This window comes from Cebidichthys violaceus, unplaced genomic scaffold (assembly GCF_023349555.1).
Source record: "Cebidichthys violaceus isolate CVI_PGR_0920_01 unplaced genomic scaffold, fCebVio1.0.p SCAF_11, whole genome shotgun sequence".
NCBI lineage: Eukaryota > Metazoa > Chordata > Actinopteri > Perciformes > Stichaeidae > Cebidichthys > Cebidichthys violaceus.
This window is the reverse complement of record NW_027176274.1, coordinates 17182385-17196770: the sequence shown is the minus strand read 5'-3', so window position 1 is coordinate 17196770 and position 14386 is coordinate 17182385. Positions and strand designations below refer to the sequence as shown.

Below are 14386 nucleotides of genomic sequence, written 5' to 3'. Positions count from 1 at the left end.
CGGACGCGCTGGGCGTAAATGATTCACGCCAATCCAGTGGCTGAATGTTGTGAGTTTATTCGGGGACGACAAACAAACTTGATTCTGGATAGCATACAGTCAAACAATGCCAATAGTAGTGTATATAGCTTGTAAAATAGCGTGTATAAAGCGAAATACACTATTCTACATCTCAAAGTCCAGTATAGCTTTAAACTAAATGAAAATACTCAACTTAAGTGCAAGTACCTACAAGTTTTACTTAAATATAGTGTTTGAGTAAATGTACCTTGTTACATTCCACCACTGCTAGAACAAGAGCACAAAGTTCTTTATTGATCTAGCCTCTTAATGTTTCTCTATCCTGTGGGTAACAATACATTATGGGCAGTTATTACATTATGACTTGCAACATACGTTTTGTCTCTTGTATATCAAATGTGAAAATGCCTTGCTTAATTAAGTACTTTACTTTTTGATTATTAGACAGGATAACAGGTAGTACAAGTGAAACAGGGAAGTATGAAAAGACAGGTGAGCAGAGGAGGAGAGGCAAGACGTCTTGATGCATTTTATTAAACTTAAGTCAACATCTACAACAGAACAACTGTGTCTGAATCCCTTCTCATGTCAGTGGACTCACAAAATAACTTGCAAAAAATACCTCACTTTGAACAGATTCACTTTTTTGTGTGTGATTCGTCAGAGACCTCCCCAACCAGCAGCATCTTTTCATCCAAACTACCTAAAGATGGAGCACAGATACCCATTCACCCCATAACTGCTGTAGCAAGGATCAGGCCTACACAAAAAGCTCAGTATGTTCCCCATTGGATTTCTTATTGAGAAAAGTATATAATGAGCTCTTTACAGATTTCTTTGCCTCTTCATTGAGTTTTATGAACTTACTATCTTGCATAAGGAGGAGTCCTGCGCTCTTGCTGCTCTGGAAAGATAATGCACATTAAGAGCACCTCAAGTAGATGGATGGAACATGGGCATTCATGCCGTTTTTATCTTTATCTTTATCTCACAGGCGACTGTGAAATGCTCCGGGGCGTTAGCATCATTATCAGACAGGCAGCGGCTGAATTCTTGTGTCTGGATGATGGCTTTGCAGACTATTTCTCATCCCTATTAGTTGGCAAATTAAGTGCTTAGAAGAAGTGAGTGAGTGCCTAAAGGGTTTATGGACTACATTTGGACTAAAATATATCTTTTAATTAATGCTGCATCAGAGAAATGGTGAGGAAAGGTAGGGGAAAGTGTACCAGTGTAATTTACTTCCTTTTACTTTTTTGATCACAATCTGAAACGGTATGTAGTCCAGCTGGCTCTTTTGTATTAAACAGTGTTGTTGCCCTATCAAGGCAACATGTGAAGTCATTACACCTTTGTGTTTGAGCCATCGTAAGGATGCCAGAGACCTCAACCAAAGTCTTTAAGAAAGTGTGAGTGACGAGTCAGGACATTTCGGATAAAACCCACAAAAATACTATTTATTTACCTTTATGTACAAAGGGTTTGTTTTTTATCTAGGACTTAGATACATGCTTTGCATAATGCTATCTGTTCCTTAATGTAGTCTCTACAGGGGCAGATGCGGATCAAGGACCGGTCAGATCTCACGCAGCTGAAGAGCAAGGGGTCGGACTGGAATACACAGTGTTTACTGCTGCTGTTGTAGGCTGGAAACACCAACCGGTTGTCAGAGAGCTCCGATGTTTGACAATCTATGCTGTGGCTGGAAAAAAAGAAAGAATCCTCAGTAGCTGTGTATCAAATCATGAAGTCATAAAGCATTTAATACTAATAATGTTGGAGAATTTCAACTATACATCAAGAGGCGGATTTGAATTCACTGACTCTCGCTCACAAACATAGACTGTATTTAAGAAGTCACTCATTGGTTTGTGGACTACGGTTTTGAAGCATCTAGTTTGACATCACCATCTTTGACGACAATGCTATGGAAACTCCCAGTCAATGATGCGGCCAACACTGTCTGTATCCAGCGTGATGAATTAAACAGTGATAAAAGTACGTTGACTTAATGGTTGCTACATAACATTGTCATGGTAAATGGACATGCAATCATATATTGTACAAGTCCACATTCACCCTATTCACACACACATACAGGCTTCCATGCAAGGAGCCAACCTGCCCATCAGGATTCAACCATTGACTGTATATAAGAAGTGGACGTGATCATCGTCAGGATTCCTATGACTGAATTCATGTTTATGCAAATTAACATGTAAGTACTTACATGGCAAGATTCTTGGCGTTGTTAAGATTGGGGAAGAATGCAGGTTCACAGATCAGCCCTGTCTGCTGGCATGCCTGTTTACAGGAAGTGTCTGCCTCTGCCTTCACAACCTGGAGCGCGCTCAGTGGTGGCCAGCTCCCCGTGTTGTTACAGAAGTCCTGAGGTAAAGATGTGAACGAGATGAGAAGAAAAGACTCTCTCTCTCTCTCTCTCTCTCTCTCTCTCTCTCTATTCCTCCAACCTGTTTCTCAATCAGGATGTTGACCCTCTGGAGCATCCCTTCGCAGGAGAACTCATAGGGAAGGTGCGGCTCAATCTGAAATGTATGTGCAAAACAACGCATCTATAGATAGAGAAAAATTGCAGCTCTGTGTTCATCAAGCTGAGTGTCATCTGTATTTTCGCTGTGTTCTTTGGGGAAAAGGTAGATTTGTCACTGAAAGCTACTTGCAGTCTGATTGAGGATAGCAGTGAGAGCTCTCTCCACATCTGTGGAGTTGTGCATGTCTACCATCCATACGTAGGGCTCTCCTATGGCCTCGGCATAAGGATGCTGGGATGTCACCTGCAACACAAATACACCAACAGTAGATTAAATTGCCTGTTGGATCAACTAGATCATTATTTCATTCCTACTTGTTCATTTGTTTGAGGTTGAAATGGATTTCTGTACAGTGTTTGTGAGGTTCTACACATGTACATTTGTTGAATTCATCATCAGATCACAATAAGTGACTCAGTTTTAAATATAACCCCTGACCTCTCTAATGTTGGGCTTCCCCTTGAAGAATTCTGTGTTCAGGCTACTCTGCGGAGGGTGTAGCCTGGGATTCAGGAAAGCACAGCCATTGGCTATGGCCTCCAACGGGGCGGGGCCTTCATATGGGAAAGACAATCCAACAAAAACCTACAACAGACCACAGATTAAAAAATAAATAAATAAATAGGCAATGAAGAAGTATAACGTAACCACATGCACTGCCTTTCCTGTCACCACACGGTTTGAGTCAACACCAGGACAATCAATGAAGAATTCAGCTCCTACAGTCAGTGTTCTTACAGCATGTGCAGAGAGGGTTGTCATTTAAATGTTGTGTGGACCCACAAAAACAAAAATATGATAATATTTTGTTGTTTTGAATTCAAATGCTCTATAAAATGTTGTATCATGTAAAATGCAGAAATAAAGAAGTGCAATGCTGCTTACATAGTGTTTTTAATCTGTAATGTTGTTGAAACGTGTTTTATCATATTCAGACTTCATGATTCTCCCTAATTTTATGAGAATCGATTATAAACATGTTACAGATATGTTTCAGAAGTCTTCTGCAGAAAATTATACAATACGTCTATATGGGGTGTCATTTGATGTTTAGATACAGCAGATCTACATTCTGTATGATCTACATCTGTGATTGATGTTGACAGTACTTTTTAGACAGCGCTCCCTCGTCAAGTAAGTCTACTTGGATTTATTTATTCATTTGGATCCCCATGCATTTACATACTGTATATAATTACATACAAACACTTTCATGTAAAAAAGGTAATTCAATTAAATCAACCAATACTACTACACTTTTTAATACAACCAACAGTACCGCAGCATACACATTGTAATCAAATGCCCACCGACTAGAAACATAACGTAGACCAATACGCTTGAACATCTGTTTTTGTCATAATAAAAGCCTGGATTCAATCTATGAATATTAAACATTTCTGAAATCTTATTTTTTACCATGAAGAAGGATAAAGCTGATACAATTTTAACTGTCAGAAACTTGTGCAGATTTAAATGTCGGATTTGGATTTGACAGATGTGTCAAATCCAAACATTATAAAATCTGCTTTTATATTCCTAAATATAGAAATGGGTAACACATTTGGATTGCAGATTTTGCTCTGCCAATTTTTGCTTTTATTTTGTCACCGCCATCAAATGAGGAAAGGTTACTCCTAACTTTATACTACATAGGTACAAAGGTCACATTAAAAGAAAAAAATATCAGAGGAGAAAAAGTACTATACTATTTTTTGTACACTTATAGCAGTGTGCTTTTAAGTGAGAAAGAAGTCAACAAGGGTACAATTAAGGGAGACACACTCACCTTGCTCTGTTTCAACAGGACCTGAACCTCAGTGCCTTTGACAATGCCGTGGTTTATCACGTAGTTTGGGATCGAAGTGCTGTGATCAACTGTCCCATGGATCTCCAAGTGTTTGTGGATAACGTTCAGATATGCTCCTTTACCCTGCAGTGTAACAGCAGAAGAAAGCAAAGGGTGACTTGCTAGAAAGACAATGGATGTCAATGGAAAAAGGCACAAAATACATCTGTCCATTGACAGAAGTAAAAAAGATTTATTTATAAAGCGCTTTTCAAAGACATTAGTCACAAAGTGCTTAACAAGAGCAGAATTACAAACATAAAAAACACAATGTGACCATATAAGGGCAAATAATTTACATTTAAGAATGCACAAAAAACAGAAAGTACAAAATTAAAACATGGTTTAAAAGCAGGTCTAGGACATGAATTTTTACCCAAACGCCAGTCTAAACAGGTGTGTTTTGAGCTGATTTTTGAATGAGTTCACAAACTCAGCAAAAGGTAGGGGTGCAGGCAGAGCATTCCACAACCTTGGTGCTACTGCCTCAAAAGCTCGGTCACCATGGGTCTTAAGGCGAGTGTATGGGACAGACAGATAACCTAACACGTTTGACCTGAGAGCGCGGGGGGGGGGTTGAATAAGGGTGAAGTAGTTCAGCCACATATGTAGGAGTCTGACCGTGTAGTGCTCTGTAAGTGAGAGTGAGAATTTTAAAGTAGCCTGTGAAGAGATCGGAGTATGGGAGTGATGTGAGACCGTTGATTTGTCCTAGTGAGTAATCTGGCGGCAGCATTTTGGATTACCTGCAGAGGGTTAAGAGCAGCTACACTGAGTGACGAGAAAACTGTGTTACAGTAGTACAAGAGATAAAGGCTTGTATAATCATCTGTAGTTCAGCTGTTGATACTACAGATATCAGTTTGCTGATATTTCTTAGGTGGAAGAAACATGATCTGGACAGCTACTTAACATGGGGCTCAAATGACGTGGATCGATCAAAAATAACCCCTAGATTTGAAATGGGCAGCAGAGGAGAGTGGACCAATACTCTTGCTTGATCACAGGGACAAATTCATCTGGTGCAATAACTAGAACCTCCGTCTTGGTGCCGTTAAGTTGTAAGCAGTTTTCTGCCGTCCAGTCTCTAATAGCATTTACACAGTTCAGGAGCCTAGTTAATGCAAAAGCCTCACTGGGTTTGAATGACAAATGGAGTGTGTATTTCATGGGGATATCTGAATGAAAAAAAGGGATCCAACAGAGTAAATATTGTTTATATTTGGCAATCACACAACTTTCTGTTGTGAACATGATCGTTTTTTTCCCCTAGAACCTGAATATTTCCTTAATACCTTTACAAATAAATACTGGTGTGTGAAGAAATACACATCTAACATACTTCAGAGAAAAACAACATTTTGTTGTCAGCCCAATATTACCTCCCAAAACGTGGCTCTCTTGCCATACACAACAGCCTGGTTTTGCCTTCTGGTTGAGTTTAACTGCTCAGTTTCTTCAGCTCTCAGATGGTGCTGCACCACAAAGCCCAGGAATGTGTTGTCTGGTGTATGAGCTGCTCACAGTTACAGAGACTACACATTAATCAAGAAAAGTACAAAAAAAGTTGCCCTTTTTGTTCGTCTCAGATCAAGCAAACATCATGTAAATCACCCGATTGGCTGTTGGAAAAGAAAAAAAGAAGCAGAAACATACGGAACATGGTGTAGAACTGAATTGGGATCAGGTTGAGGCTGCCAAATGGACTGTGAAGGTTGTGCTTTTGGGCCCAGGCTACATGATTGAAGTCTGGCTCTGTGCCGAAAGTGTCCAAGATACGAAACCTACACCTGATCAACAGACACAACACAGGTACACAGTTCCACCCGCCAAAACATTAATATGTACATTTGTGCAAAATGTCTCACTCTCATATAACTCACAAATACTTTCAATATAATAATGTCAGGACCCACCTGTATTTGATCCAAGACGCCTGTAGTACTTTCTGAATCTGTTTAAAACCAGCAATGTCTGTGTAGATCAGGTTTGCTTTCACTTTCAAATGACGAGTTGGGCAGCCACCTTTCTCTATCCCTAGAAAACTATATATAGAGAGGGAGATAAACACGAGAATGGATATACATAAATTGAGTTATTATAACACTTATGGGAAAATAATAGAATAAGTGAAAATGTACGATGATGCAATGACACCAGTCACCATGAAAGAAAGCAGCCGGTGACAACAGGCTCTTTTTGTGTGCATACTCACTGCTTGAGGTCGGGTATGGAGACAGTGAGGTGAACATGGTGACCCAGGATGTATAGTGTGGAGATGAGGTCACTCCACTGGACTAGTTCCCCAAGAGGGCCCCCACTAAAGGCAGCCTCTGCTATTCTAAAACCTGATTCATCTGTCAGAGCTCCAGGATGCACCAGAATCTGGGAATTGGTAAAACTCCATGGACAAGATGCAACAACAACTGTTCTCTCTCCTTTAATACAGTTATTTAATCAAGTGAACTAAGACCACAGACAGGGTTGAGACCACATTAATTGTTAAGATTTTCTCTGCCCACCTGTTAAGCTTGGATCCAAAATCAAATCTTTTTAGAATTTCAAAGTAATATTGTCTCATAATAAAACGAGTTTAGACACCTAAGAATTGTAAGAACTTTAAATTAATTTCAAGTGGAAATTGTGCCCCTATCATCAATATAAGGCATATAAGGCATTAAAACAGTATCCAATGGGGGCGGGTTAGTAAACTGTCAACTAGTATTCCAATAAAAGCAATGGGGAGGTATACATTACCTGTTTAGCTTTCCTCCCTGTGATGTTGTATTTGGCTGAAAGAGAGCGTCCAGCCATGACCCAAATCTCTTCCATACTGCGAATTCTTTGGTGAATCCAACGGAACTGGACTCTCTTTTGCAGAGATAGATACAGATCTGTTAGATTTTCCCTTACCATTGCAGGTTCAGTCTCGACCTAGAAAAATAAAGCAAACACAGGTCAGCATTCAGTGTGTAAATGTGCCTTTGTTGGACCATGAACGCCACTCACAGCATTTTAGTGACAGGTTCTAACTCGCACAGGCTCCGCCCTCTACTGGACTCAAAGAGTGAGACACTCCTCCGGTCATTTTCCCATTGGAAATTGCCTACGCATAAGTGTAGCCGACTGTTCAACGACGATTTTACCCACTGACTGTTCATCTCCACTGATGGAGTCGCTGCTTCAAGAACAGCGCTAGCGCCCGTCACGTCCTGGCCTCAGTGCCGGGACGGATCTTCACAACACCTGCTTCCAGTGCCTCAGCGCAGACCACGCAGAGAGCGATGTTCAGCCCATATGAAGGCAAATCACTGTCAAAATCCGAGAGCGCAAATGAGATCCACGCGCGCGCGCAAATCAAACAGCCGCGCGCGTATTTTACTTTGACGAACGCTTTTACATCACTCTGCGAGCAAAATTCACTCTCGCGCGAGCGAAAGTCGCTCGCGAAACTTTACCTTGCTCGCTCGCAGTTTTTCTTTTAGACAGTAAGTGGGCGGACTCAGTCTCCATTGTATCTCTATATCTAATTGGTTACAATCCTCGTATTTGGATTGGCCGGATATCACTCTGACACAGACTCTAGGCAAGTACATTTTACTGTACGGGTACTTTTATTTTCTGCACTTCAAGTACATTTTGCTGATAGTAACATACTTGACTAAGGTTTTGAATGCAGGTATTTTACTCATAGTGGATTATTTCATCAGTATGGTATAAGTACGTTTACTGCAGTGAAGGATCTGAATACTTTTTCATCCACTAATTACTTGTCAGTGATTTAAGTTGGGCAAACAGTTAATATACAAACAGTGGTCCCTAATCTTGGCTACAGATCCTTGAGCAGGTCCAGATTGTTGCTCATATTATATACAACTACATTATATATCTTCTGTAAACACAACAGTATGATTAAATATGATAACATCATGTTTTAATCAATTAAGATCAAAGAGCTTCTTTGAGCTGTTTGTCAAAAGAGGTTTGACTATCAAAATAATAGAATGATGAGTGAATCAATCTGAGCAACTTGACTCCATTTACAAGAGAAACACATTTTTCTTTATTGTACTTCAAAACGCTATTAACATAATTTGTATTTCATCAGCCTCTACAGTCTGAAAAGTTTACAAAACCTGTCAGACAAATGTAGAACATTCTGAGTAGTGCAGTAGTGTTTAGTGGCAAATTGAAAACCACCTCTAACAGACAGTGTCACAGTGATATCTGATCTGTCCAAAGACGAGGATTGTAACCAGTTAGATGTAGAGATACAACGGAGACTGGGTCCGCCCACTTACTGTCAAAAAGAAAAACTGCTGCTCAACACGCAGAAATGGGACCCCATACTTCTCCTCTGTGTGACCTAGGTTATAAAGAAGTAGGTTGGATGTGGCGACTATCGTCTAGCTCAGGAGTGTCAAACTCATTGTCACTCTGGGCCACATCAGCTTCATGATTGCCCTCAAAGGTCCGGTTGTAACTGTAAGACTGTGTAACTGTAACTACTCCCTAACATATTGTTAAATAACTGTCTCTGCATTTGATTATTGTTTATTCAAGTGTAAAAAGATTGTACATGCAGTTATATACATGTAAAATTATATTTAAGGACATTTCTGTTATTATAACATAAATCATTTTAATTTAGGGTTAATAAACCCACATTACTCTATCAAAGATCAAACTTTTAAAGAAAATAACAAAGACAAATATCATCAAACATTAACTTTGTTCAAAGCTATTTTTGTCCTCTCTCTGCATCACTAATGTCCCCCCCCCCTTGTCATCCCATTCATGCAGCTACATCCAAGAGCTCCTCACTGACGGTCAAGTCTGCCTTCAGCCTTTTATAAACATTGATAGATGTATGATGTGTCCGTGTTGTCTGTGCTTTCATCAACAGCTAATGAAAAAGACAAGTACCTGCTCGTCTCTTCAGCTAGCTGTGTTGTTAGATTGCCTGCTAGTTCCTGAACTCGGTCTGCGATGGTGTTTCTTCACAAAACTGACATTTTAAAAGTCTGTATCTGGTCGGAGCTCACCTGCTCACATACCTTTAAGCATGCACTGGGCTGTAGCTTTTGAAAATATATTCTACTGCAATTGCAGTCTGCCTTTTAATTCTTGGACAATTTCATTTTTTTCTTGGAGGCTAAATTTATCTCCGTGATTGGTGTCAAAATGCAGACGTAAATTGTATTCCTTCATCACCGACACTGCCTCATAGCACAGAAGACAGACTGTATTTTCTCCTTGAAGCACAAACATGTATTCGCCTTCCCAACTTTCATAAAATGTTCTTCCCTCTGCATCAATTTTTCTCTTCGTGTACATTTTGGGATTATTTGTCGACCATTTTCAATTCAATCACTTGTTGGAAAACCGCTTTATGGGCTGATGCCCCTCTTGTCCACCTGTTGTGATATGTCGGCACACAGACAACATGCTATCTCCTAATTTCGACTTTCTATCTCACAATTTCGACCATGGGGATATTTTTATTACTTTCAAAAAAATTTTTTTTTTTTTTTTTTCTTTTTTGAGTTTGACATGTCTGCTCTAGCTGGTCAGGATCAGTGTGGTTGGTTGGGTGCTATCCCAAGTAACACACATTCCTTTGCCTTTACTTTACCTCTAAGTTTCCCAGTACAGCTACAGGAATCACGCGGCCTGGAAGCACTGGACACCAGGACTCTATCTTAAAACAACACAGAAAGAAAGAGAGAAATTGAACACGAATGTGGCGAGGTCATCACCGCCACATTCGATGCTGATATGAGAGCTTGAAACCACTTAGGTACCTCACTCAGGTAGATAAGGATGGAGCACAGAGACCCATTCACCCCATAACTGCTGTAGCAAGGAGCAGTCCTCCACATGTCTTTCATCCACTGGAAAAACAACAGAGGGCCATAATAAAAAAACAAGTATACAATCATGATCAACACAATGCTTTATACTGTCTAAGTTACACAACATTAACATAAATGATCTAAGAGCAGGATTCTTGCTGTATCGTTCATAGTTTTACCTCTTTGAAATATTCTGTCGACATTGTTATGATTTATTTTTACTAATGGGGTGTCAATGACAGATTGCTTTTAAAAGGATTAAGACATTTGTTACCTTCAATTTCGCTTTACAGTCTGGGTATCCATCCAAGGGTGGCAGTGGGCAATTTTCATCCCCTTTGATTTGATCATCTACAAAACACACGAACAACAGCACGTTTGCTTGTTTAGAGATGCTCTACGAATTTAAATGTATTTAATTAGTTAGTTGTTTGAGTCCAATTCGTGATATCATTAGAGAAAGGACTAAAGGAGATTGTTTCATTTTTCTTCTGCATGACGTATGAATAAAGTGTGAATAAATGCCACTAATGTAACTTTTCTATTCATTTTATTCATTACAGGTTGTGATAACAATTAAGGTATGTTGAGGATGACAACCCTCATGTTTTCACCAACAGAAGTTGTCTAATTTCTTTCTCATTGGGTAATTGCCAAAGATTCAGCCCCCTTGTGGGGTAAAGGTTGTGCTCTTAATCATTTTGTAAAATCCTGGACACTTTAGTTTACTTTGACTCAATCCCACTTACGTTGTCCTGTTGTAAACTCGCTAGAGCACCAAATGTGTCTCATACCCCGGCTGAAAATAGTCCCGAACAACAGCACCATTTACTCATTTGGGATATCATTTCATATAAACTAGTGTCCAGCTGTGTTGAGGAGCTACTTAGCCTCTTTTGAAAAATCTAATTTTGCATTTTTGACATATTTGTGAAGATATATACGTCTTCAGTAGGGAGGGCATAGAGAAATCTCAACATACTTTGGACTTGTCATTGGATTTGTTAATGAGAAAAATAGTAACATTCGCCTTGTTCCTTATTCTTAGTCAATGAGATACTTCTAGCCAATGTTTATAACATTTTCATATGAACACATCTGAATTCATCACTTATGTGCTGACATAACTGTAATTGCTTTAGACTATCTACTGTATTGTCACTTGTTAGAACCGTCCACTGTGGGAAAACAGTTATCTTTCTTAGTTTGATGAAGAGTCATTTTACCAGTTTTGACTTTCTTCTCTTCCTTCTCTTCCTGTAGCTTCAGGAGTTTCTCCACGAGAGCCACCTGTTTCTGCAGTTGGAGTTTATCAGAACGCAGGTCCTCAATCATCTCATCCTTCAGTTTGTCTTTCTCTTTTTCTGCCTCCATTTTAATCTGGAGAGACTGAAATTCTTCTTTGTAGTCCTTCAAAGGAGGCGGGGGAGAGACTTAGAGAGAGAGTCGCAGTGTTAATCTGAGTATTTATCCCGCTGCTTTGTGTTGGAGAAATTTATCATACCGTTCTCTTAGTTATAACTTGTATTGCTTAAAACCTGCAGAAACGCAGACGAGGCCAACCAGACTAATTTAAAAGCTAATAAGAAATGATCTCTTATTAAAGGTATTTTAGCATTTCTGGCTTGCTGTAGTGCCATCCTGATCTCACCACCTAACCCTCTTCCCACCAGAAGACTGAGGACATGGCCTTGGTGGGTGCATCGGCAGACTGCGAAGGGGGGTGAAGGGAGAGGAGACAAGATAATGTGTATATATACTCTGTTTTGTCTATTCATTGTTGTTAGACCTCCGAACCATCCGTGGGGAAAGAGCTCTATCCATTCAGCTGAATTATTATTAGTGTTCAATAAATATGTTTTTTATATTTAAGAGTTTTCTCATCTAGGTTATTTCTCACAGGGAGGTTAAAAAGATTTTTTTCCACCACACTTTGAACATGTGATCAAGAAACTTGCATCTGGAAAGAGCTGTTTAAGCAATCAGCCACACTATACAATTAGTATTCATAGAATATAGATTTAATTAGTATTACCAGGAAATTCCTATTTTAAATAAGATTTAGTGTTACTTTACTGAAAATACATTTTAGTTACAATAATTATAAAATATTAACTGAGAACTGTGCCATAAGTGTGGAATTGCACAGCAGGAATAATCCCATGAAATAACCAAAAATACACAATGACTTATCTATTAACAAGTATTGTGTTTGTAGATTATTACTCTGCTTAGAGCTCCATTGTTGTCAAAAAATGATTAAAATCACAACAGTGAGCCAAACCATGTTCCCTGACATTTTCCTTCAGTATGAATGTAGTTCAGTTTATTTTGACCATTTACACTGTCTTGCTGTTGTAAACTTGCTATTGCCACAAATATGCCTAAATCCACCGCTTAAATTAGTTCCCTAACAAGAGCACCATTTACAAATTTTTGGGTGACATTTGCCAAAAACTACAGTGCCAAGCTGCTTTGAGAAACCATTTATCCTATTTTAAAAAATCTAGTTATACATTTTTGACACATTTATTAAGGTGTAATTCTTCAGCAGGGAGGGAAAGATAAATAACAACATTCTTTGGAATTTTCATTGGACTTCTCGACAATGAAAAAAACAATTACTTTACTTATAATTTCTAGCCAATTTCTAGCCAATAAGGTTATTCTAGCCCTCTACTACTATATTGTCATGGTCTGGTTTCTGCTGTGGGAAGACAGTTAGCGTTCTTAGTTTGATGAAGAGTCATTTTACCGGTTTTGACTTTCTTCTCTTCCTTCTCTTCCTGTAGCTTCAGGAGTTTCTCCACGTGAGCCACTTGTTGCTGCAGTTGGAGTTTGTCAGAACGCAGGTCCTCAATCATCTCATCCCTCAGTTGTCCTTTCTCTCTTTCTGCCTCCACTTTAATATGGAGTGACTGTAATTCTTCTTTGTAGTTCCACAAGGGAGATGCGAGAGAGACTAAGAGAGAGAGTTTTTTGTTTTTGTTTTGAGGAATCATCCTGCATGCTTTGAACATATCTTCGAGGGGCTTGCAGCTGAAATAAGCTTTTGTAGCAATAAGCTTATATATGTATTAGTGCTGGGCAAGTTATCGCGTTATTATCGCGTTAACGCATTAATTAATTAACGGTGACAATTATTTTATCGCGCGTTAACGCAGTTTATTTTTTATTATTAAGCAGACATTTTTAACACAAGAACCGGTGTTATGGTTTAACCAGGGACCCTGTTAACTGGCGACCTTCAGCCGAATGCGTCAATTTGCAACAGTTGCCATAGCTACGACAACAACAGACGTGATTGGTTAAACCATAACACCGGGCAGCGAGCAGTGAACAGCTGTTTGTGTGTCATCTCTTCCGTCTCTTCCCGTTTCCTTCACCTACATTCCCCTGGGTCCTAAGTCCCTATATTTACAGCTTGTTATCACCCTCTATGTACCAACGTACATTTATAACTAATACCACACATATTACATGGTAATCAGCGTTGCATATGTGTCTGACCAAAATACCAAAAAAAAGCAAAAAAGAAATGATTCATTAAAATTATTTTTTTTAGAATTTTTAAAGTGTTTTTGTTTGGAATATGTATAATAAGCATATTATACATATATAGTTATCGCTACTGAGAATTTAACAAACATAAAAAAAGAAAAAAAACATGACGTAGATAGGTTTGCAGTTTTCAAGGTGTATATTTGAAATTGCATCTATTACACACGTGAAAATAAAGTTGTGAACCGGCTGAATATCTATTATCAGAATCATTATAACTGTATTTTATCTGTTACAGTGTAAAGGGAATACTGCTGTTAAAAAGCACCTTATTTCTTTAAAATGTTTTGTTCATATAGCAGTACTTTAAAAAATAAAAGTGCGCAATACACTACTTTTGAATTCATTATTGAATTTTACGCATAACAATGCGATTAATTGCAAAAAATCATGCGATTAATTGCGATTCAAAATTGTAATCATTGCCCAGCACGAATATGTATATATATATATATATATATATATATATATATATATATATATATATATATATATATATACACATTTATTACTCAGAATATTCAGTTAGCAAACTCTATCAGGACATT

The 14386-nt window shown here is 38.7% G+C and overlaps 1 protein-coding gene across 1 annotated transcript; it reads right to left on the bottom strand.

Moving 5' to 3' along the window:
• Positions 1-897: 897 nt before the first annotated feature.
• Positions 898-13141, bottom strand: LOC137891364 (alpha-1,6-mannosylglycoprotein 6-beta-N-acetylglucosaminyltransferase A-like). The gene is made up of 16 exons (XM_068735935.1): positions 13043-13141; positions 11504-11687; positions 10552-10613; positions 10227-10316; positions 10058-10123; positions 7180-7356; positions 6638-6807; positions 6339-6467; positions 6079-6212; positions 5805-5938; positions 4363-4506; positions 3012-3158; positions 2703-2816; positions 2493-2567; positions 2252-2409; positions 898-1723 (listed from the first exon to the last, which is right to left on the bottom strand). The coding sequence occupies exons 1-16, from the start codon at positions 13139-13141 to the stop codon at positions 1522-1524; spliced, it is 2085 nt and encodes a 694-aa protein (XP_068592036.1). The 3' UTR covers positions 898-1521.
• Positions 13142-14386: the final 1245 nt, after the last annotated feature.

Excerpts from the sequence above, each read along its gene's own strand:
- LOC137891364 (XM_068735935.1), bottom strand. The coding sequence starts at position 13,141 with ATGATTGAGGACCTGCGTTCTGACAAACTCCAACTGCAGCAACAAGTG. Across the intron at positions 4,507-5,804 it reads AGAGAGCCACGTTTTGGGAG|GGTAAAGGAGCATATCTGAA; the intron begins GTAATATTGGGC and ends GTTACACTGCAG. Across the intron at positions 2,568-2,702 it reads CTGCTATCCTCAATCAGACT|ATTGAGCCGCACCTTCCCTA; the intron begins GCAAGTAGCTTT and ends CATACATTTCAG.